The sequence below is a fragment of the Phyllostomus hastatus genome, unplaced genomic scaffold (assembly GCF_019186645.2).
Source record: "Phyllostomus hastatus isolate PE091 unplaced genomic scaffold, TTU_PhHast_1.1 phas_scaffold_585, whole genome shotgun sequence".
NCBI classification, from domain to species: domain Eukaryota; kingdom Metazoa; phylum Chordata; class Mammalia; order Chiroptera; family Phyllostomidae; genus Phyllostomus; species Phyllostomus hastatus.
Window position 1 is genome coordinate 11,574,049 of NW_025334037.1, and position 21,896 is coordinate 11,595,944.

General features: G+C 37.6%; 1 protein-coding gene across 4 annotated transcripts in view; it reads left to right on the plus strand.

Moving 5' to 3' along the window:
- The window catches only part of ANO5 (anoctamin 5), a 76,706-nt gene that overhangs the window by 37,081 nt on the left and 17,729 nt on the right, over window positions 1-21,896 (plus strand). For all 4 annotated transcript variants that reach the window (XM_045825512.1, XM_045825514.1, XM_045825513.1 and 1 more), the window contains 10 exons: window positions 1,074-1,187; window positions 3,376-3,491; window positions 7,938-8,072; window positions 8,446-8,551; window positions 8,641-8,701; window positions 11,973-12,124; window positions 14,115-14,189; window positions 15,981-16,203; window positions 18,085-18,254; window positions 18,925-19,022. In XM_045825512.1, coding sequence (XP_045681468.1) covers window positions 1,074-1,187; window positions 3,376-3,491; window positions 7,938-8,072; window positions 8,446-8,551; window positions 8,641-8,701; window positions 11,973-12,124; window positions 14,115-14,189; window positions 15,981-16,203; window positions 18,085-18,254; window positions 18,925-19,022 — 1,250 coding nt within the window. The remainder of the gene's footprint in view (window positions 1-1,073; window positions 1,188-3,375; window positions 3,492-7,937; window positions 8,073-8,445; window positions 8,552-8,640; window positions 8,702-11,972; window positions 12,125-14,114; window positions 14,190-15,980; window positions 16,204-18,084; window positions 18,255-18,924; window positions 19,023-21,896) is intronic.

A 21,896-nucleotide genomic window follows, 5' to 3' on the forward strand; every position in this document is an offset into this window, starting at 1 on the left:
TATCATAGTTTTATAACATGTTTTAATCTCTGGTAGAATAAAATTTTTCATTTTGTTAACACCCCAAGACAGAGTTCTTCTTTTGGTGAATCTTTCCTAAGGATATAATTCAGAGTATGTGCAGTGTGTAATGTTTATCACATTATTTATAAAAATTAAAGCTACCTTACATAAATTAAGATTGACCAAGGTGGAGTCTTATACTCACTTTTAATGTGAATTAACCAGATTAGAAAATGGTAATTCAAGGACAGTAATCATTCCAATCACAGTTTCTTTAGTGCTGAAATATGAAAAATGGGGGGGAAGGAAGTACATCTGAAATAGCACTAAAAGGACCTAATTCAACAATCAGAAAAGCAGAAATTCTGAAAAGTTGCTGGAACACAACAAGCAGGTAAGATTGAATTGACCAAGTATAAGAGCTGAGGAATTAAGGAATTAAGGAATTAAGACTTCCTCCAACTCCCCTTTCTTAGAGCATTTCCAATAGAGTACTTGTAATGATAAATTCTTTCTCTAGCCTTTAAGCCTCTTGCCAGTTTTACACCAAAGCCCAAATTACATGGAGAAAACTCCTATAAGGATGTAAGTGATTGCAAAATGGTTACAGAGGTATGATCATCTTGAGTTAATAAATATAGATATCAAGAAAATGACTTGTATAAATATCAGAGTAATTAATAGGATTATTCAGACAGCTTGCCCAAGTGTCAGCTCTACTCCACATTCCCCTAATTGAATTGATAGTTGTAGTGATATTTGACTCCAGCTTGAAGCCCTAATTGTAATAGGAATTTGGGCATGGGAGACTCCCAGAGGAACTTGGCAGAGAAGCAAAACAAGTTTTGATTCATTCTCCACTCCCCCCAAGGGAATAATATCCAGGGGCCGAAATACCTGCAAACCCCACGTAGCCCACCCTCTACATCTTCCCCCAAACAACAAAGAGAAGGTTTCTTCTGTAATCAGAGTCCCTGCCTACATTCAAAGCAGACATGGTTAAATTGTGATCGAAAAACATGTAAAACATAAGTTTATGAAATGTGTGTCTCTTTATTCTTACTTTGTAGGTCTATTATATTCTCTCACGATGTCCTTTTGGCATAGAAGATGGGAAGAAAAAGTTTGGGATTGAAAGACTCCTGAGTTCTCACACTTACTCATCTGCCTATCCACTCCATGATGTGAGTGTTACCTGGGTTTCCCTTTTTTGACAGGTTGCTTAACTCTCTCACATGTTGCGAAAGTCCCTGAAGGCTCCGTCGTTGCAATCTGAGAGCTTCATCAGTGATGCTAATACACAAAATTAATACCTCTTTACACTGAGGTTGTAGTGGAAGTTCATTTTGGGAAAATTATTACATTTGCATGTGATTTTTCTTTAGGACCCATATTGAAAATAGCGGTTTTAGTAAAAGGACATTTTAGGACCTAATATTTGGAACTTCTATCTGAGTTCTTCAGATCTTTTCTCATGTATAAAGTTTTAAAGCTGTAAAGGACTTAAATTACTTGCATGAATTAAATGCATTCATGTACTCATTCATCAAAGGCATAATTAATTTTAATTATATTGAAGCAGTCCGTTAGATATTACCGGGACACATCCATGAATTGCTCACAGACTAGGAATTTCCGGGAAATAGAGAATATGCACAATGTCAAAATAGGCCAAAGACTTCAGTCCGTGAGAAAGGTTCAGACCAATAACTGCGGTTCAGATGAATGATTCTCGGAGGCTGGCAGATCACTGTGCAAAACCATTGAGCATCAGTTTAACAGAGAAGGGGCATTCTGTATGATGCACCCCACCCATTCAGTCAAACCTGAAAGCATGGCGGCCTGGTTTCTGAGGGAAACCTTGTCTTTTGGATATTACATGTCTAAATACCACCAGCCATTGGCAGTGGACATCATATGGCTAAACATGTATGAACTATTTTGAGATCAATCATCGCTTGGAAATTTCGTTTCTTTTATTCCTATTTTATTTTTCCGTACTTAGACTTTTTGATGACATGCTCTCTTTTATGAGAAACCCATTCCTTAGGAATGTAGAACCAAGTGTGTCCATTTAAACAAGTGGCCTCTAACTCATGGCTTGTTTTTTTTGAAGGTAATGTTGCTCTAGTAGTTTCCAAAAGCCCAAAGCCGAACTCTCTCTTTTCCAGGACTTAAACCTTTGTGCCAGCTTTCCTCTGCCAATGTTTATTCCACAGTGTGGTGATTGACTATAGTCCGTTCCACACTGGTTAGTTGATTATCTTTGATATGTATGCCCTTTTCCAGAATTTTCCAAAGTGAATAGCCATTTTCAACAGGAGTATCCATTCAGGTGCAACCATCCTCCCTGCCCCTCCAATCCCTGCTCCTTCCCCATCCCCTGTATTTTTTCTTCTGGGGCAAAAGAATTTCTAAAACATTATGGATTCTTAAAAATGTCGTGGGCCTAAAGTAGAGATCTCTATGGTGTGAATAAACATTGGCAGTACATTCTCTGTCAATCTTTTTTCATAGATGGGCTCATTCGGTTTTTGAAGATTCTGAGGATTGTTTGTTTTTAGGACATTAATTCTCATTTTCCTATTACCAGGTCATAAAACCAAACTAAAAAGACCAAATATCCGTCAGTTACCAGAAATTTAATCCATACATGTAGCGTTCTAGTAGAATCCTTAGCTACAGAAGAAGAAAACTGTTGGAGTCTGGAAGATTAAAATCTTAGACCTTATCACAGGGATTTTCACATGTGCCTCATTTTACAGTGGGCATGTATTTAGTGCTGTCTTCAGCGGTTCACTCGTGTAGGCGAACAGTTAGAAAGAACACATTGAGCAGCGGTGTATAGTCGGTGCTCTGCTGGGCCCTGAAGAGACGTTAATAACAGTACCTAACAGTGGGGGAAGTGGGGGAAACAGTACTGAGGCTTCTAAGTGCTGAAGTGTTTGTGTGTGTTTTTAAGTTCTTTGAGAAATGCATACCAGTGAAGACAGGTTCCCTAGCGGAGATTCCTGTCCTAGCAGCAGGACTTCGGGTCATTCATTCGCCTTCTCCTGGGGTTTGTGTTTCAGCCTCTGCAATAACAATGTTGGGCTATTTCTAAAATCTCAGCCACTTATATAGTTTTATGAATTCCTCGGCTGTGAATAGTAAAATAACTGGGTGTAAGAAGTTAAAAAATAAATTGCAATAATTGTAGTTCATTATGGATTTGAGTAAATAACTTCACGTCAGTGGGATATGAAAGTCCAAGCCTAAGAGGAACAGAGAACGTTCGCCCCGTTCACGAACCTCATAAAAGCACTCTTGGTTTGCTCGGCACTCCTGTCTTTTGCTGTGTCATTCACGTACTTTCTTCTTGAATATCTGCAGGGTCAGTATTGGAGACCGTCAGAACCTCCTAATCCTGTCAATGAAAGGTACATACTTTTCCAGAACTGGGCTCGGTTTTCATATTTTTACAAGGAGCAACCCTTAGATTTGATTAGGTAAGTTTCTTACACAGGATCCTACCAATGATTAAAATTTGATGTGGTTTTTATTTACAATGGCATCATATTCTACTTTTTAAATTCAATCTTTATTGTATTTGTTTCCATTACCATTTAGTCCCTTTATACTCCCCTTTTGCTAACAATCACCACACTGTTGTCCATGACCACGAGTCCTTTTCCTTTTTGCTCATCCCCTCCACCCCGTAACCTCCCTCTCCCCGCCACCGCATGGCTGTCATCTGCCCGGCTGTCATCTGCCCTCCATCTATGAGTCTGTAACTGTGTTGCTTGTCAGTTCAATTTGTTCATTAAATTCCACATGTGAGTGAAATCATATGGTATTAGTCTTTACCTGACTGACTCATTCCACTTGGCATAATGTTCTCCATTTTTTTTACAACTATTCTTAGCCTCTGCATTTTACGCCTTCCCAGTTTTGTATCTACACTACCATTTAGTCATTAATTTGTGAACACAGTGCTGTTCAGAATGCTCTTAACCACCCTGCAGATAGCTCAGTGGTGCAGAGGTTGGGCTTCGGTCCTTAGGTAGGCTGGGTTCACATCCAGTTGTTCCTCCTAGAAGCTCTCTACACTTGTTCAAGTTACTTAACCTTTACGAGGCTCATCTGTAAAGTGGGAATAACAATAACACTTTTCTTATGGCGTTATTTGATTATTAAATTACATACACATTTTTTGGCATAGGAGCTAGCATGTACTGCTTAATACATAATAATACTTTTGTTTTCCTCTCAGTCCAGGACTTTAGAAGATAGCAGAAAGGCTGTGTATGGGTGTGCATGTATGTGTATATTGATCTCAGAGAAATGTGGAGATAATTGTTCTGTAACCTTAATTATTTTTTTTTCTTTTATCTTTGGTCTCAGGGAATTGACAAAGTTAGTGTCTGAGCCTGTCTGAGTTCCATACTCCGAGACAATTTCTTAGATAGTTTTATTAGCTAAGCAAGAAGACTATGGCTGTAGGCTTCTGCTTTGAACCATTATAATACCACATACATACAGGTTGTTAGGAGACTCCTGCTATGATTTCAATAAAGTAACAATCAATTAGAACAATTCACTTGGTGATTTATGCTTCTACTGCCATGGTGCACAGCATCACAGCATCCTTTGTAGGAGACTGATTTTGATGCATAAATGCAAATCATTTGAAATGTTATCTCAACAGTTTTGTTGAAGGCAAATAAGGAGTAATTTTTAAGAATAAAAGGCAGCTGGGTATATAACCTGATGCTTTCTCTAAATCATCTTATGAACTTTTTTTGGATGGATGTTTTAATTGTTTTGAGTAGTGATCATTTAATTTTTTTAATTATAAAATAGTGTATTTATCAAAAAGTTTAACTAATTGCCCTGGCTGGTGTGGCTCAGTGGCTTGAGTGTCATCTTGTGAACCAAAGGGTCATCAGTTCGATTCCCACTCAGGGCACATGCCTGGGTTGTGGGCTAGGTCCCCAGTGGGGGACGCATGAGAGGTAAACCACACATTGATGTTTCTCTCCCTCTCTTTCTCCTTCCCTTCCCCTCTGTCTAAAAATATATAAATAAAAATATTTTTTAAAAAAAGTTTAACGAACAATGAAGTGTGCAAAGTTTTAAGTTAAATTGCACTTTCACTGAACTGTGTAGAGGTAACTACTCTTGATTTGGTGGTATCCATTCAGTCTTATTTTTATGTGCATGCGTAATAAAGCACACACATTTTTTTCACCTGGAGCAATGATATCATCACTTGCTTTTTGTTGAGATTTTATTTTTTCACTAAATAATATATTATTGATACCCACCCCTGTGAATAGACACTGATCTACTTCATGCTTTTTAGAGTGCCATATTAAAAATTGTGCATAATTAGTTTATCTGTTTTTCTACTGAAAACCATGAGGCTGTCTCAAATTTTTTACTGTAAGATCAAGGCGGCTGAGAACATCTCCAGACATTGTTTCTTTGGAGAATATTTTCATAGTATATTTTCAAAGAAGTGAAGCTGTCAGAATGGAGGTTTTCATGTTTTACATTGTTCAAAATATATTGAGACTATTTAGTCATCTAACATTTTAAAACCGTCTGCAGGTGTCACTGCTGTAAGTATTCCCCAAAGGTTGTGTGTACAACCCTAGATACACACACACACATACATCTCAGGTCATTGCAGGTGTGTCGGTAATATTTTACCAACCTGCTAATTTTACAACAAAGTAGAAGTTCAGAGGTTTCATCAGATGACAGTGTCAAGCTCAAATTTAACAACTTTTTAAGGTTTTTTTATCCTTGTAAAGTAACTTGTTATTTATAGCAAGTTATACTCCTTTTCTGTTTCAATAGTGAGATAATTTTTATATAAATGTAAGTTTTTAACAAAATTTAATGTAAAGAATTGATAATGTAAAGTTTTAAACTAAGGAACTGTAAAGGCAAAAGGAAAACACTGTGTTATCACAGAGGTAGCTTTTGCAGAAAGTAGTTATTATCTCTAGGGTTTCTTTTCAGTGGTTATCTGTCCCTTATTTTTAGGAAGAGACAGTGAAGTATTTAGGGATAAAGGACCATGATGTGTTCAGCCAATGTATTTTCAAATGGTTGAGAAAAAGATATATACATATTTATTTATATAAGGAAATACGCATATGAAGAGAAAGTGCAAACAGAACAATACTTTTGCAATAAAATAATTAGAGGGTATGTGGGTATTATTTGAATTATTCTTACAACATTTTTATGTACTTAAAAGTATTTCCAAATAAGACGGAGAGTATTTCCAAATAGAAGGAGAGTCCAGAAACAGATCCATTTATAGCCTGTTGGTTTTCAACAAAGGTGCCTGGTTGCTCTTTAGGGAAAGGATAGTCTTTTGTTAAAAAATGCTATGACAAATGGAAATCTATATGAAAAACATGAATTTTGATCTTTTGCTGTACAAAAATTTAAACTAATATGAAATGGATCAGAGAACTAACTCTATGGGCTAAAGCTGTAAAAGAAGAATATATAGAACAAAAATATATGTGATCTGGAATTAGGTACTGACTTTTCAAATAAGACACAAAAAGCACAATTTAAGGGATGGATGCATTTGACTTCACTGAAATTAAAAATGTGTATACTTTAAAAGACACTGTTATAAAAATAAAAAGGCAAACCACATACTGAAGAACATACTTGCAACATACATATCATCAATAAAGGACTCTTATCTAAAATGTTTAAGGAATTCTTACAACTCAATAATAAGACATAATGAATGAAAGATGCAAGCAGTAAGATGTCTGTTTAATTAGAAATGATTAGAAATTTTGAAAACTGAAGAATGGAAGGTTGAATAAAATTAATATTGAATATGAAAAACATTTTTAAATCTTTTTGTGGAATTAAGCTTATTCCCTTCATGTTCAGAGGTACTTTTTTGAAATTACAATTTAGTATTGTGTGCTGTAATAGATTTATATATAGCATGCTATTAGGAAACTGAAAAGAATTTATGGATTTGGTGAGCTGATATACATTCTCTGGTTTCCCGAGGGATTCCTTAAGGGGTACTGGGAGTAAATGGTTTAAGACTTGAACTGTTATGCCAGTTAATGATGTTACTTTTTATCTTTTTGTAAACAAGAGTTGAACGGTGCATTTTGTGGAACTTTTACTAAATAGTCACTTTTTAAAAAAGGACTTTATTTTTAGAGAGGGCGAAGGAAGGGAGGAAGAGAGGGAGAAAAACATCCCTGTGCAGTTGCCTCTCACACACCTCCAACTGGGGGGACCTGGTCCACAACCCAGGCATGTGCCCTGACTGGGAATCGAACCAGCGACCCTTTGATTTGCAGGCCAGCACTCAATCCACTAAGCCACACCAGCCAGGGCAGCAGTCACTTTTTAAATTCCTTGGTTTGCTACCTGCCTCACAGTTCCAGAAGTACTTATCAGAGATCCAGACATGGAGGGAGATGGAACTTTATACATACAACCACTCTTGTCTAATGTGGTCACAGTACCTTCTTCAGTTTCAGAAAGGGGGATAAAGCATAAGTCTGCACAGATTGTGCAGGTAATTTTGATTTGTTTAGTTAATTGCTAGAAGTTGCACTGTAGAACGTTCCCCAGTTTATTTTAAACATGTAAACTCTTTAAATTTAGAAAAATTTTAAATTACTCTATTATTTCAAAATTAGAAGTTAACTTTCAGCTGATTAAAGTCAGCTGGCTTCCTACTTAGACGTGTTATCTCTTTCACTCATAATCACCTGCATGTTATGGTGTGGGAACTAAAGTGTGGAGAGTTTAGTAACATTACCAAAATTACACGTCTAGAAAGCAGTGGAGCCAAAATTAGAATATGAGTTTGTCTGAATGCAAAACAAGGTGGTCTGGACTGGATCATTTTTTCCAGCTTCTGATTCTATCTTTATTCTCTTTTATAGGAATTATTATGGAGAAAAAATTGGCATGTATTTCGTCTTTCTCGGATTTTACACAGAAATGCTGTTCCTTGCAGCTGTGGTTGGCTTAGCTTGTTTTATTTATGGCCTATTATCGATGCATACCAACACAAGCAGGTAAGTGCCGCTGAGTTGTTCAGCTAGAGAACATGTCTTGACCTCATGCTGGTTGAAACTGATGGTGTTATTTTTCCTGACATTCGTTTCAGAATGTTTTTTTCTGGCAGCACAGATAATTGATATTTCTGAAAAAGAAATATCAAAAAAGCAGCTGCCCCTCACTTGGCTCTTTATGGGAGATCTGTTTTTAATGATTAGTTCCAAAAATTCGGTTTCTCAAAGCATGAGTTGATCTAACACAGAAATTGCTGCTGCGTTCCCCCTTCTGCCATGAGCGAAGCTCTGTGAACAGTTGTTCTGATAAGGACAGCTTTGTGCTCTCACCCAGACACACATCACTTTGAAAGTCACTTTGCTGTTCGCTCTGCAGCTCAGAGATCTGTGACCCTACGATTGGAGGCCAGATTATCATGTGCCCACTCTGTGATTCGACATGTGATTATTGGAGACTAAATTCCACATGTTTGGCTTCAAAGGTGTGTATGTATTTGGGATTTCTTGGAATTTCTCTCCTTTTACATTGCATTTCCATCTAGTCTTTGTGATGTTCTTTTTGTTTTTACAGGTCTCCCATTTGTTTGATAATGAGTCGACAGTGTTTTTTGCAATATTCATGGGAATTTGGGGTGAGTATATAGTGACGTAAAAAACAACTTTCTCCGTGTTCCAGGTTATATGGCCCATCTGTGCAATGGCAGCGGTGACTCTGGATCCTTGTGGCTAGCTCGCATCAACACACTGCCAGAGTCCACATCAGTGGTCCTCAGTTCTTGGTTCAAGAAATGACTCTCTGAATCATCTGCACATTTCTCTAAGAGAAAACCTAATTTCTGAAATTTCATGAGTATTTGGCTCACACTGTCTCGCAGCTGTGGTAAAATGCAGGGTCAGTAAGTGGTTAATTCAGGAGAGAATAACATAAATATTTGGGGACTAGAGGATATTGAGTCACGGATACAAAGTGGAATAAGAATAAAAAAGTTACGGAGGGTTAGTAAGTTGGTGTAGAGTCTAAGTTCCCTGTGGCTCACTCCAGCGCCAGCTTCCAGTTCCATGATAAAAATGTTCCGCATTAAGTGGAAGGGCCCTTAATTTTGGGAATCTCCCAAGATCTCATCTTTTTCATTTCACATGGGAAGTAGAAGTGTTATGCAGTTGCTCCCACCATCAGAGAGGAAGATATTTTCTGTAAGAGTAATTCAGAGAGAGGAGGCCTGCAGACTTCTAAAACATGTCCCAAAATTCAGGAAAAAAATAGTTTGTTTTTCCTTACAGTTAAGAAAGAATCTTTAGCAAACACAAATATGTGCATTTAAAAACTGGGCAAAATACAAGGGTAGCTTGATCCAGGTAAAGAGACAACAAAATTTGTTGGTGTGTGTGGGAGGCAGAGGGATGTCAGGGTGTCCGTCACTTCTGCCGGGCTGCCGTGGTCCAGAGAGAGCAGCCACTGGGGACACCGACTGTGGGGGGATGGGGTCGGGGTTGGGGTGAGCAGCGGGAGCAAGGGCGGGACAGCTGTGACTGGACAACAGTAAATTTAAAAGAAGAGAGTGCAGCCCAGATTCAAAGAGAACAGAGGGTAGGGAAATCTTATTAACAATTCCCCAGCAACCCTGAGTTTGGTTAAGTTGATGTGTGGACTCTTTGTGATGTGGCAGCCATGTCCTGCCTCTATCATTAAGTGGAGTCAGAAGTGACTGATGGGCACACAAATTAAAATACAGGTAGTTGTTTTCATTTGTTTCCACTGGAGATTGTTCCCCAACACCAGCCCTGTGTTCCTTCACAAATGGAGCAGCCAGCCACCTGTGGAGCCCCCGGCAACACTAAGTGTTTTGAGGAGGTGCTGTTCTCAGTTGGTTCTTTCAGAAAAGTTTATTGTAGGAGTGAGTTGGTATAGTTTTGGTTTTAGAGGAATTTGGCCAAATTCTATGAACACAGAACTTCCAGGATATTTGTTTTAGCACAAATATAACTAACAGGTAAGGGGAATCAAAGGATGAGTTGGCAGTGCAGGTGGAAAGAAACAACACTCGTCCAAGGGACTAAGACCTGGAAATAATGTATACCATGCTTTGTACTGAAGGGTAAAAATGCTTTCTTAAAAAATTTGATAGTTTATAATGAAAATATATACCCATCTTAGGAAGTTCAAGCACAACATTGAAACAGGAAAAAAATAATGTTAAAATTACCAGAAATAGAATTATTATTTTGGCCATGATTTTTAGAACCTTTTACTCTCTGTGTGTTGACTTGTGTGTTCATATAACTTTCCATAAATAGTATAACAATATATATAGTTTAAGCTACTGCTTTATAAAACAAACAATGAATGATGGGACTCCTTTTGTAGTAGTGAATATGTATATGTTTGATGTATGTGTGTATTTATGAATGAATAGAATTGCCTTGTATTATCACCCTTTATCTAAATAGTTCTTTATTGTTAGATACTTAGGTCACCTTCACTCCCTCTCCTCAGTTTTACTGAGGTATAATTGTCATATAATATTTTATTAAAGTTTACAATACAGTGATTTAATATAGGTATATATTGTGAAATGATTACTACTGTGAGTTTAGTTATCATTATTACCTCACATTGTTATTTTTTCTTGTGATGAGAACATTTAAGATCCACTCTTAATAACTGTCAAATACACAACACAGTATTTTTAATTATAGTCACCGTGCTGTACATCACATCCCCAGAACTTACTAATCTTACAAGTGGACATTTGTAACTTTTGATCACTTCACCAACTTTCCCTACCCCACCCACCCCCATCCACCACAGAACTGTCCTCTGTTTCTATTTCTATGAGTATTTTTTTAAGATTCCACATGTAAGTGAGACTCTGCAGTGTTTATCTTGCCCTGTATGACTTATCTCACTTAGCGCAGTGCCCTCAAGGTCCACGCATGTTGTCACAAATGGCAGGATTTTCTCTTTTTTTATGGCTGAAGAGTATTCCATGGTGTATGTACACCACAGTTTCTTTATCCATTTAGCCATGGATGGACACTTAGGTTGTTTTCATGGCTTGACTATTGTAAATAATGTTGTAGTGAACAAAAAATGTATATTTTAGAGAGAGAGAGAGAATGTTCTGTGGAATGGTTCTTACATTTTTCTTAAATCTTGCTAAGATACAGTGCCCACATGATTTCACTAAAATAATGATTTCAGTAAAAGACTGATTTTGCAAACAAAATCTAGGTGCTAATGAAAAGTTAAGTTTAAATATTCCTTCAGATTATGTTAATGAAGAGAGTAATGAATCTGATTTTTTTCCTTCATGGACTGCTATCTGAGAAATTAACTTGAAAGGTTATTAGTTATTTCAATGTTGTTACATAGTTATGCCAATATTAATAATTTTATAATTTTGTCCTCAAACAGTAATGATAGAAGAATCATCACATAACCAAATTGATACTGACCAGATGGCTCAGTTGACTGGAGAGTCATCCCATACACCAGAAGTTGGCAGGTTGATTCCTGGTCAGGGCACATACCGAGCTTACCAGTTCAGTCCCCAGTTGGGGCATGTATGGGAGGCAGCTGACTGATGTTTTTTATTATCCATGTTTCTCTCTTTCTCTCTTTAAAATCAATAAACATACCTTTGGGTGAGGATTTTAAAAATTACCTAAAATTAGGGGAAACTTACGTGATTTGGGTCAGTGAACACAAAATGCAGTATACAGATGATGATGTATTACAGAATTGTACACCCGAACCCTATATAATTTTATTAACCAATGCCACCCCAATAAGTTCAATATAAATAAATAAATAAAACTAAGGGAGAACCCAGTTAGTTTCTTATTCACTTTATTTCTCCATCTCTTGATTGTATTTGTTTCTATCTATTTATTTCTCTATAGTCACACTGTTTTTGGAGTTTTGGAAACAGCGTCAAGCCAGACTGGAATATGAGTGGGACCTGGTGGACTTTGAAGAGGAACAGCAGCAACTTCAGCTGAGACCTGAATTTGAAGCTATGTGTAAACACAAGAAAATGAACCCAGTGACCAAGGTAGATTAGAAGAGCGCAGTGGGCAGCATGTCTGGACAGACACACTGCTGTGTTGTCTCTCAAACGATGATGTGCATTTTAATTTGCCTTTAAAATATTCTCCAACGTGTAAACCCTCCAAACGTCTTTACTTACTTTTATGATATATTTCAACCACATACAGAGTAGATAGAGGACTCTAATGAATCTCAGGATGGACCCATCACCCAGCTTCAGTTAATATTAACTCATGGGCAGTCTTTGTTTATTTATACACATACTCCTCCCTGCTACTAGGTTGTTTTGAAATAAACCCAAGGCTATGGCTTTAAATATGTAGTATGTAAATATGTAGACATGAAAGGAAAGTTAGTATGCAAAATTTAATTAGTATCATATTAAGATATTGGGGTTATGAATGTTCATTTTATTAGATCAAATTTTATTCCACTTGTCCCTTTTTAATTGATTATAATGGGAAGATCACTGATCTGCCATCTGGGGTGAAAGTCTGTATTTTGGGATCTTTAACTGGCAAACCAGCTATATGTTGACTGAGTAATTGGACTTCTAGGTACCTCAGTTTGTTTCATGTGAGAGTGGAAGGTAAACTTTGCCATCAAACACCAGACTCTTGATTGTATATTCTTAGAGTTTCTACATTTCCATAATCTGTAATCACTCTATTAATGGATGCTATTAAAGGGAGAATAGAATATGTCTCTAACACAGTCTCTTTGGTAGAATTTCCTACTTTGTTCAGGGCACTGTTTTGCAGTGTAATACTCAAAATTCTTTACATGGTTCAGGTATTCATTCAACATTTACTAAATTGCATTGAAACATTAAAAAATTAGTAACTGTATAAAAGGGGAAAAACACCTGAGACAATACATTAGCAACTTGGGGGAAATTAACAGTTTGAAATTATGAAATTGTTTAAAAGAGATATTATTGTCATACTAATGATATTATGTGTATCTATTCATATTTCATGGGATAAAAAAATGAAAGCAGGCCTATTGTCTTTGCCAAAAATAATTAGCATAAAAACCACATGTACGGAATGATTACTTTTGAAAGTAGCTGATGAAACAGTGTGTGTTGATTCACTGTGAATCATCCACTTAGCTGTAATGCTTTTGAAATCAAGAGAGGTTTTCTGACTTATTTGCAGTGCTTCATTAGTGGCTCAGAACAACCAGAGCTTTCACGTTTGAGCCCATACTGGAGACACACACATCCATATGTGGACACCCACACATGTCGTCACGCCATATGCTCACACACACATTCTATACACACATCCACATGTACATAATCACATATATGCACACATCCCTGGTTCGATAGAGTTCTAGGACAGCCGGCTCTACCTGTGACTTCTGTGTCCATTCAGTCTGCCTGAAAATCTGCAAGATGTAAAACCTTGTATATTATATAAAATTATATGATTTAGATTTATGCTCATAGATATTTTTTTACTGTCTGTCAGCTGGTATAATAACTATCTTCCATTGATGACTTAAAAAGCATAAAAATGGAAAAGCTGGGGCCCCTGACCTGTGTGGAAGAACAAAATCCTATCAATATAAGAAGGTCTCCTGTTTCACATCATGCAGAGCAATTACAGAGCAGTGCAATTAAACTCAATTGAATTGAATTAGAACGAAATTATAACATCATTAAAGCATATCTACTTAAGGAACTGCCCTCCTGTCTACCAGGCCCTGAGTACCACTGTAATTCAACATTCAAGAAATAAATAGTGTGTACCTCACACTATTTCATATCATGTGTACCTCTCATATCATGTGTAAAATATCTCAACTGAGAGCCCTGAAGCTTTCTACCTAAAGGGAATGAACCTGCTAGGATGTAGCTTTCCATGAGCTGTAGTGGACTCTGGGAGGTTTCTACTTTAACTGGGCTTCGTGATTTTGACTACTGCTTGGAGTCCCAAGTCTGAGGGTAGATTTTGAATTTTGCTCTGATTTCTTCAAAACTACAGGAGTTGGAACCTTACATGCCTCTGTACAGTCGGATTCCATGGTACTTTTTGTCAGGAGCCACAGTGACGTTATGGGTGAGTATTTTCAAAAAACGTATCTCTTCGACCTGCAGTCACATGAGGATTATCTCAACAGTCTTATCCTAAATGACTTGTGAGCCCCTTCTTTCCTTTCCCTCCTCACTCTTTTTATCTTGAATAGAGCTCATAGATAAAATAAACTGTAATTTACATAATGGACCATAATTGAACCTTGCAAGAACAGCTGGGGGGAGAGGGAGGTACCTGCTCTTAGAGCCTGTCCCTCTCCCGCTCCCAGCTCTTCATGAATTGGGGGAGGACTTCAAACCAGACCAGCTTAAACAATTTCATTGCAAATTATTTGGTTAGTTTTTAAAAATCATCTATTTATCTTTATCTCCACTTAAAATATCTGCACAAAGAAGAAAAAAAACCCTTATACCATTAAACTTTCATTATCTTGCTGAGGTAGATAGAAGAATGTCTACTTGAAGAATTTAATTATCATATCCCATTATGAGGGAGGCAGGTTTTCTCCATGCCTTTTAACTAATAGATTCCTTGATCGCCATAATCTGTTTCCTGCCCTCTCTTGTCCAAACGTGTGCCTTTTACAGTTGGACTTTAATTTTAGGGAAAGAACTATGTTAACCAGTGAGAGTTTAACATGTTGAAGTATAAAAAATTAGCAATTATATCGCCCTGGCTGGTGTAGCTCAGTGGATTGAGCGTGGGCCTGTGAACCAAAGCATCACTGGTTCAATTCCCAGTTAGGGCATATGCCTGGGTTGCAGGCCAGGTCCCCACTAGTGGGGCATGAGAGGTAACCACACATTGATGTTTCATTCCCTCTCTTTCTCCTTCCCTTCCCCTCTCTCTAAAAATAAAAATAAAATCTTTAAAAAAAAATTAGCAATTATAGACAACAGCTTAGCCTTACCAGTCTGTATTGTCCTGCAATTTCTTATTTTAACATTACTTGTTAACTATATTGATGTTACTATTTTAAATATGCATTTTCTTAAATGACATAAAAATCATTAAAGAAAGAGGATAGAATAAATGGGGTAACAATCAGTTTCTCCTTGAGAAATATTGTGGAGTGTGGTCCCAGAAAGGTTTTCTGTCTTTTATTTCTAGTATTTATTCTATTTGATTCAGTCTCTCAACTTTCAGAATAAAGTTTCCCAGGCATTGATACAAAGCCATCCCTAGATTTTTGTGTCTTTGCCTGTGGGAAATATATAAACCTTGTACCAAATCTATACGAATATCTAAACTATCAGGCCAGTAGTGGCAATATTCTAAGGGGAAATACAATCTTTAAATGTATTTTTCTTGAGAAAGGAAGTCATCTTTACAGACTACATGTTTAACTGCAATCAGGGCAGAAGTTGGCAAACATTTTTTTTATAAAGAGGCCAGATGTATTTTAGGCTTTGTGGGCCACCAACAATCTTCTGGCACATGATTGTCTTTATTTTTCTTTACAACCTTGAAAAATGTAAAACACATTCTCAGCTCCAAGGCCATGCCAAAACTGGTAAGGCCACAGGCAGGATTTGGCCTTCTCACTGGTTTCCTTAACTCTTGCGAGAGGACAGGCCATGAATGCTCTTGTATTTCAGACTTACCCAGCCACTTCATATACCTTGTCTCTGACTTGGGCCTTACCCGTGTTTGTTTCCCACTGTCGGCAGTGAGAGAGACAGACTTGGTTTCCTTTCCATGTCAGAGCTGCTAAGGGTACTGGAATGAAAATAAAGAGAACCGTATGTTTCAGAAATGTGTGCAGTGCAGAGCTGCAGGGACCAGAGTGACCAGTCCTGTCTTTTTCTTCTACAGATGTCTCTTGTTGTTGCATGTATGGTAGCTGTGATTGTATACCGCCTGTCGGTCTTTGCTACCTTTTCCAGCTTCATGGAAAGTGACGCATCCTTAAAACATGTCAAAAGTTTCCTCACTCCTCAGATAACCACATCACTCACTGGATCCTGCTTGAACTTTATTGTCATCTTGATCTTGAATTTCTTTTATGAAAAGATATCTGCCTGGATTACAAAGATGGGTAAGCTGGCCAAATGATTAGCATGACTCTGAAACAGGTTCCTACCCGTGCTTATCCATTTCTGGGTCATCGCCAGGGAGTTGATTTTTTAAAGGCACATCTACAGGCAGTTTTGCCCTCTCGGTAGACCCAATAGCCTGGTACTTCAGAATCCCCTCACTACTACTTTCAGGCCAATACAGTGAAAGCAGGAGGAAGAACTAAAAAGAATTAGGACTCTATAGATCTTTTTTGAGTATTCTTATCTTAATCATTGCTGATGGGATTAGTTGAATCCCAAGTAAAATTCTTACTTTTCTCAAGCACAAGTAATTTTTATTTCATGTGTATGGTGTTTAGAAGGTATTTGGTTTTGAAAACCATCATGAGAAAAATAGATCAGCTCCTTAATAAGTGTAAAATTTAGTGCCTCTCTTTTTAATTGTAATGTCTTTGAATCTAGATTCATTTATTTTTAAGATTTTAAAAGGTGCCCTGAAGTCATGAAGGAAGGTAAAGGGGTCACGGGTGAAGTGGAAGGATGAGCCAGGGAGAGTAGCACAGAGCAGTCACTTCAAGTCTTGCCCCAGCAAGTTGGAAATAGATCAGAAACTCTGCTCAAGGCCTCAGCTTCTTCTCTGAGTGGTCTCTCTCTCAGAGCCCCGCTCTGAATCTGCACACTGGCATGCTCCCTGGGACCAGAAGAGCACATTTTCCACTCAGCAGTGAGCATTCAGAAGCAACTTTCGTTAACTATCATCCTCCAATTTGGAGTTCTCCTCTCAACTTTACTCCTGTTTTTCTGCTAGTAATAACAAAAACATCGTAGCAGAAAACACCTAAGGGTGGAGTACTTTTAAAATGGCAGCTTTCTTTGTTGAGAAAAATCACTTGTACGGTGGTACCTCAGTACTCGTCGTTAATTGTTCCTGAGCTCATGATGAGTGCCAAGAGCGATGAGTACTGAGTACCAGACAATGAAGCATTTTCTCTGGCTGGGTGGCATCATGACTCCTAAGTTCTAGCAAGTGCGACAAGTCCCGAGCAAGCGCTCAGTGCTGAAACATGTTTTTCTTGTCAAAATGCAACGAGTATAGGGTTTGATGAGTTTGAAGCCGAGCACTGAAGTATGACCATTCACTTTTGAGGTTTTGTAATAATGCAACTAAATTCCACTAAAATGGAGGTGTTACCTGTGTCTCTAGAATAATGTCTGTTAGTATTTCATTGTCACTGAAAATGATTTGGTTGGATCGGAGGTGATCAGCTCAGAAAAATGTGCTCTTTTAGTCTTTTATGCCTCGTGATGCTTTACTGTGGTGTGAAGAGAACCTAATGATTTCTTATCTTTGGAACTCATTAAATGGTAAATCATGATAAGGAGAAGGAAAATGTGGGCTATTGCTACCACCATTTGTGTGACATGGCTTTAAAAATTTACATAGTTTAAAAATTCACGAGAGGAAAACACAGTTTGGTTTGGAAGCTATCCTCTGCCCTTGATATGTGTACTCTGTTTAAACCTCACTGAAAATAGATGAGAGATCGTATATATTTACAGGATGTCAGGTACTGTGGGGTGTAAGGGTGAGCATAGGACTCTTCAGTCTGATAGGGATGTGAATTCCATATTCTGACTGTGACTCCAGGCATGCACTTTGCTGTGTGATAATGCTGCTTCCTGGGCTTCTCCAGTGATTGGATTAACATGAAGTCTCTGGTAGAAAGCCTAGCACAGATCCATAGTTAACTTAATACTGGTCTAGTATGGGCAGAGTGGGAAACATTTCAACAGGCTCCCAGAAGAATGTAACGAGATAATCTGTTTGTCTCAGGGAGTAAAACATTCTAAGAAGAAACAGGAAAGCACATTATTAAACCTGGGTGTTTTTTACTTACCAGAAATTCCTCGAACTTACCAGGAGTATGAAAGCAGCCTGACCCTGAAAATGTTCCTGTTCCAGTTTGTAAATTTTTACTCGTCCTGCTTCTATGTGGCTTTCTTTAAAGGAAAGTTTGTGGGCTATCCTGGAAAGTACACGTATTTGTTTAGTGTTTGGAGAAGTGAAGAGGTAAGAACTCTCTTGAGAGGTGAGGTTTGTGGCCTCAACAACTTGGTGTTAATACCTTCTTTGTGCCCAGCGCCAACTCAGGTTTACTCAAACTGCAGGAGAAGTATGTAGGACACTGACTGTCCACAGAGAATGTTGGTCTTAGAACCCTGTCATCCGAGAGACATTCCAGTTCCTTTGGGCAGGAAGTCACTCTGTGCTTATTGTTTGTAGCAAAATATGAGCCTCGAGATGGAACACGTGAGTTCTGTGTTCCCGAAGGCTCCCAGCAAAGGAAGAACAATACCTTTCTCTAAGTGTAGCAGGAAGGGCTCCACCGTGGGTAAAAGGCCAGATCAGTGGTTTCCAAACCTGGCTGTGCATCCAAATCACATGGAGAAAATAACAACCTTCAGCCCTCACCCAGACACAAAGATGCAGAATTTTCTAAGAATGAGGTCTAGAAATCTCTTGTTAACACATTCCACGACTGACTCTGATGCGTCGAGCCTGGCACTGGTCTGTGATCACACTTGGCCTGTTGAACTAACTACCTACCCCTGGATATCCTGTCAGTATCCATTCCAACCCAAATCTGCAGACTCTGCTCTTCTGGCTGGGGGTTTCCTTTGTTGCAGAAGTCCCATCTTTCATCATTCACTTCTGTTTTTCTCTTCTTGCTTCCGACTAGTGTGACCCTGGAGGTTGTCTAATAGAATTGACAACCCAGCTGACCATAATAATGACGGGGAAACAGATCTTCGGAAACGTCAAAGAAGCCATTTACCCGTAAGTATGACTTAGAAGTTTTTGCTTGATTGAAGTAACCATGAGAGATTTCCTCTGGAAGAAGATAAAATTCTTTGATTATCATAGTGCCTTTGTTAGCAAGTATTTAAATCAATAAAAAAAATCCTTCACATTTAATTAACATTCAAATGCATTAAGGACATACAGGCTTTTAAATATACGTCTCTGCGTCTTGAGTGATGTTAAGGAAAAGGTAATTGTCCCCCTGTCCTGGGAAGATTCCGCTGGGATATATAAATATTTTATCTTCTGTAGATTATTCGGCATGTTGCATATTCTCAAGATAACAAAATTAAACTCTGTAAAAGTATCCATTTTTCATGGACACATTTAGGCACAAAAGTGGGGCATGGATGAAACACTGATACATGAAAGGTTTGCTCCCTGTTCAAAAAGCACAGCGATAATGAAGACATAAAAAGAGAAAATTAAAATAACAGTTGATTTCAAATATAAGATGAAAATTCCCCTGGATAAAAAGACAAAGAATCATAAGCCTGCACTCGTGCAAGGCTCCTAGTTAGGAAACGATAGTGTCAAGTTTGTTTAGCACATGCAGTATAAAGTGTGCTAAAAGTGCTCCGTTTAAACAGGTGACTGACCAGTTTAACTGCAGTGTATGCAAAAGTAGGTTTACAATTGTTTATATGGAAAATAATACAATAATTAATAAGTAATAATACAAAAGTAAACTGATTTGCATACTCACAACTGTAACCCTACTTTTGCCCAGCCCTGTCTATTTCAAACCAGGGAATGTGTTCATTTTCTCTTGTTCATGAAAGAAGTTTCCCTCCCCCTTCACTCCCATCCATGCCCCACAGTTTCATAGTGCCCCTGGGGTTCTAGCTCCTGTACTAACAAAGGAGGAACACAGACATCCTTTCAAATAGTTGATCACCACATCCCTAATATTGCCATAGGGAAATAACCCCAAACTGTTAAATGTTAAGTCCTGATTCTAGATTGAGAACCTGAGGGCAGAATAGAGGTATCCTCTTCACCAAACACAAGAGAGAATAAATATGCACAGAGAGGGAAAGAGATAAGGAAATAAAAGAAAAAAGGCAGTAAAATTAAGCCTACAAAGCAAAATTCTGAAACTTATGTTGAGATTTAATGCTACCAAGGCTGCTAACAAAATCGGTTTTTAGAAAGTGACCTCACTCTGCCTAGAAGATTCTGGCAAAGCCTGAAAACATAAAAGGAGGTGATACTGTCATTAAAAAGGATCAGGAAATAATTTGAATGCAGATGGTAAATGGCATAAGAACAATGAATATAAAGAATAAACAAATATATATAAATGAAAAAGGGTACTTCCAATAAAAGAGTATAGTAGACGGGACTGGTTACAGACTGAACAAAATTCACTGGAGAGTGAATTAGTGAACTGCGAAATAACACTGAGAAACCTCCTTATTGTGCAGTGTGGCAGAGAGAGCACAGGATGAGATACAGTGAGTGGAGGCTATATTAACATCTTTCTGAAGAGAAAGAAATAGCTCTACTGTTAACAGATTTCTCACTAAGTAGTATTAGATAGAAATAACAGGAGAACATTTTGAAGATTCTCAATGAAAAGAATATTCACCTTAAATTTCTAGAACCAGTTTACTATTACAAAATGTACAAGTGAAAGTAAGGCATTTTTCAAAGATAAAAGAACTAAGAGTTTACGTTCTCAGTCCTGAACTGCATTGGGAGAATACTGAACGATGTACTTAAGCGAGAAGAGAATACAAAACTAGAGTGTGGGATGCGAGAAATATTGGTCAGTAGTAAAGTCGTTAGTTCCAGAAAAATGAAGTACTTTGGTATAAATCTAAAAAATACACAGGACTCATATGCTGAAAACTGCAAAGCTTGATGAAAAGAATTAGATTGGAAGACTCAGCATAGTAAAGGTGCCAGTTATCTCCCAAATTGATATAGATTTGTTATTCCAATCAAAATAGCAAGATTTTGTAGATATAGATAAGCAGATTCTAAAATGCATATAGAAGTCAAAGGCTATGTATATTTATGCAATTTATATTTACGCATATAAATAGCCAAAACATAAAGAAGAATAAAATTGGAGAAATTACACTACTCGATTTTAAAACTTACTCTAAAACCATATTAGTAACGACAGTGGGTTTGGTGAAGGGATAGATATATAGACCAGTGGAACATGGTAGAGACTGCAGACATAAATCTACACAAATATGGCCACTTTATTTTGATAGAGTTGCAAAAACAGTTCACTGAACAGAAAACAGTTTTTAACTGGGGTGGAACAACTGGATGTCCATATGCAAAATAATGAAATTTGAAGTAAATCTTATACCTCATTCAAAAGTTAACTCTAAATAGATCATGATGATAAACCATTTTTTAAGAAAGCAACTAAGAAATTATGATAAAGTTGAAGATAACGGTCGCTGTGCGGGGATTTAGGAGTTTGTAATTGGAAAGAAGCACGTAGAAGCCCTTCCGGGAGTCCTGGCCAAGCTCTCTTTCTTGAACTGGGCAGTCTCCTTTTCCTGGCGACTTTCGTTTCAGGCGTGTCCATCTGTTTAGCATCGCATCAGAATTCTCGGGTGTTCTGTTACCTGTTCACCAGTCTCGTCTCTTTGTGTTTTAGTTTCAGTATAAGCAGGTGTTCAGCATAAGCAAGTGTTCTTTTAAACATTTGCTACAGTACTTTATCGTCTTATTTGTTCATTTTTACCAATTTGGAGGGTATAAGTGGTATTTTCATCTTAGTCTTATTTTACATTTCCCTGATTAAGAACATGAATGAGCATTTTATGGCTATGTGTATTTTCTCTTCAATGAAATGCCTGTTCATGTTTAACCATTTTTTAC